The sequence below is a fragment of the Gavialis gangeticus genome, unplaced genomic scaffold (genome assembly GCF_001723915.1).
Source record: "Gavialis gangeticus isolate Ggan-Ray unplaced genomic scaffold, GavGan_comp1, whole genome shotgun sequence".
In the NCBI taxonomy this organism is placed as follows: domain Eukaryota; kingdom Metazoa; phylum Chordata; order Crocodylia; family Gavialidae; genus Gavialis; species Gavialis gangeticus.
The window spans coordinates 32251974-32253326 of NW_017728994.1; the positions used below are offsets into that span (position 1 = coordinate 32251974).

General features: G+C 41.7%; 1 protein-coding gene across 1 annotated transcript in view; it reads right to left on the reverse strand.

The window, feature by feature from the left end:
- ANTXRL (anthrax toxin receptor-like) overlaps positions 1-1353 on the reverse strand; it is a 108318-nt gene that overhangs the window by 45522 nt on the left and 61443 nt on the right. Inside the window, exon 12 of the mRNA XM_019502538.1 lies at positions 112-181. Within this exon, the coding sequence (XP_019358083.1) occupies positions 112-181 (70 nt within the window). The remainder of the gene's footprint in view (positions 1-111; positions 182-1353) is intronic.

Below are 1353 nucleotides of genomic sequence, written 5' to 3' on the forward strand. Positions count from 1 at the left end.
TCAGGTCCCTTCCGACCCTACTAACTATGAAACTATGATCTCCCCTGCTGGCTCCTTGCAGATGTGCACCTGGATAACTTTCTCAAACATATCCCTGAGAGCAGTACTTACTGTCCAATATCTTCTATTACTGGTGCAGGGCAAAGCAAATAGGTATCTTGAACAACAGTTGGTTTTTCACCTGAAAGGAAACAAGAAAAAATGTAATGCATAAAAAGAGCAGTGGATCCTGAATGGGCCAAACAATGGACGGATGCTGACATTAAATGAAGAATACAGATATTAGGCACTTCTCAGGATCTGACTGTCAGCATACTTTTGATGACACTGATTATTCATAGCTGTACTCAGAAAGTCTTGTTGCTGCTGGTGGAAATCATCATACTGGTATTTATTATCATTTCAATTAGCAGCTGTGATATCTCCAGGCTTGTAACATTAAATGGGCATCATCAGGACTGCTCATCTCAATATTGAACCTCGTATTGTGCAACTTGTCTTTTTGCAAAATATATGTCTCTTTTTATATAAAATTACTCACTAAGGAGCTCCATTTTAGAGTGGGCAAGTCTACAGCTATGCATTATAATAAGTCTTTGCAGTGGATGGCACAACAACACAGAAAGGAAATCATTTTCCGTGTTTTGATGGTTATAGATGTTTGCAGTCTTGACTTCACATGTGAAGTACAAAACATGACTGTAATGGGGATGGTTTTGGCTTCATTGATTAGGGGCTGAGAAAAGGGAAGAAGCTTCCCTGTTAGCTGGATAGATACCAGTTCAGTTTGCCCAAATTGAGACAGCTGACTGGCAGCTGAAGGCTATGTAGTCTGCTCTGGGCCAGCCATCTGGATACTCTTGAAAAAAGGGCCTACAGGACTGGAATAAGGTTGCAGGTGACAGGCATACAGTATGTCTACACTGTGACTGCAATGTAGGGTAGATATACATGAGCCAGCTGGCTCAAGTATTAGCATTAGTCAAGCCATAGCAGCACAGGGCTCAGCACCAGCTGCAAAATTAGCCCAACAAGCAGATTAATTAGAAAAGTAGCCCTACAAGCAGATTAAGCAGAAAATAAAGCTCCATGACATCATGGTTAGACTGCTACCAGCACCTGAGCTAGGTAGTTTAAATGTGGCTCAGGTACATTGGCGCTACAATGGCATCTTGGTTGTAACCACAGTCTGAGCTCAGCCTGGTCAGACTGGTCCAGGGTGTAAGTGAGGTAAAGGTTTTCCTCACTTTATGCAGTATATGTGTTCCCAGAAAACTGTGCATAAATAGAATTTGCATAAAAGGAAGGGATACATTTATAAGGTAACAAATAGGGATACGTTCCCATGGCAGT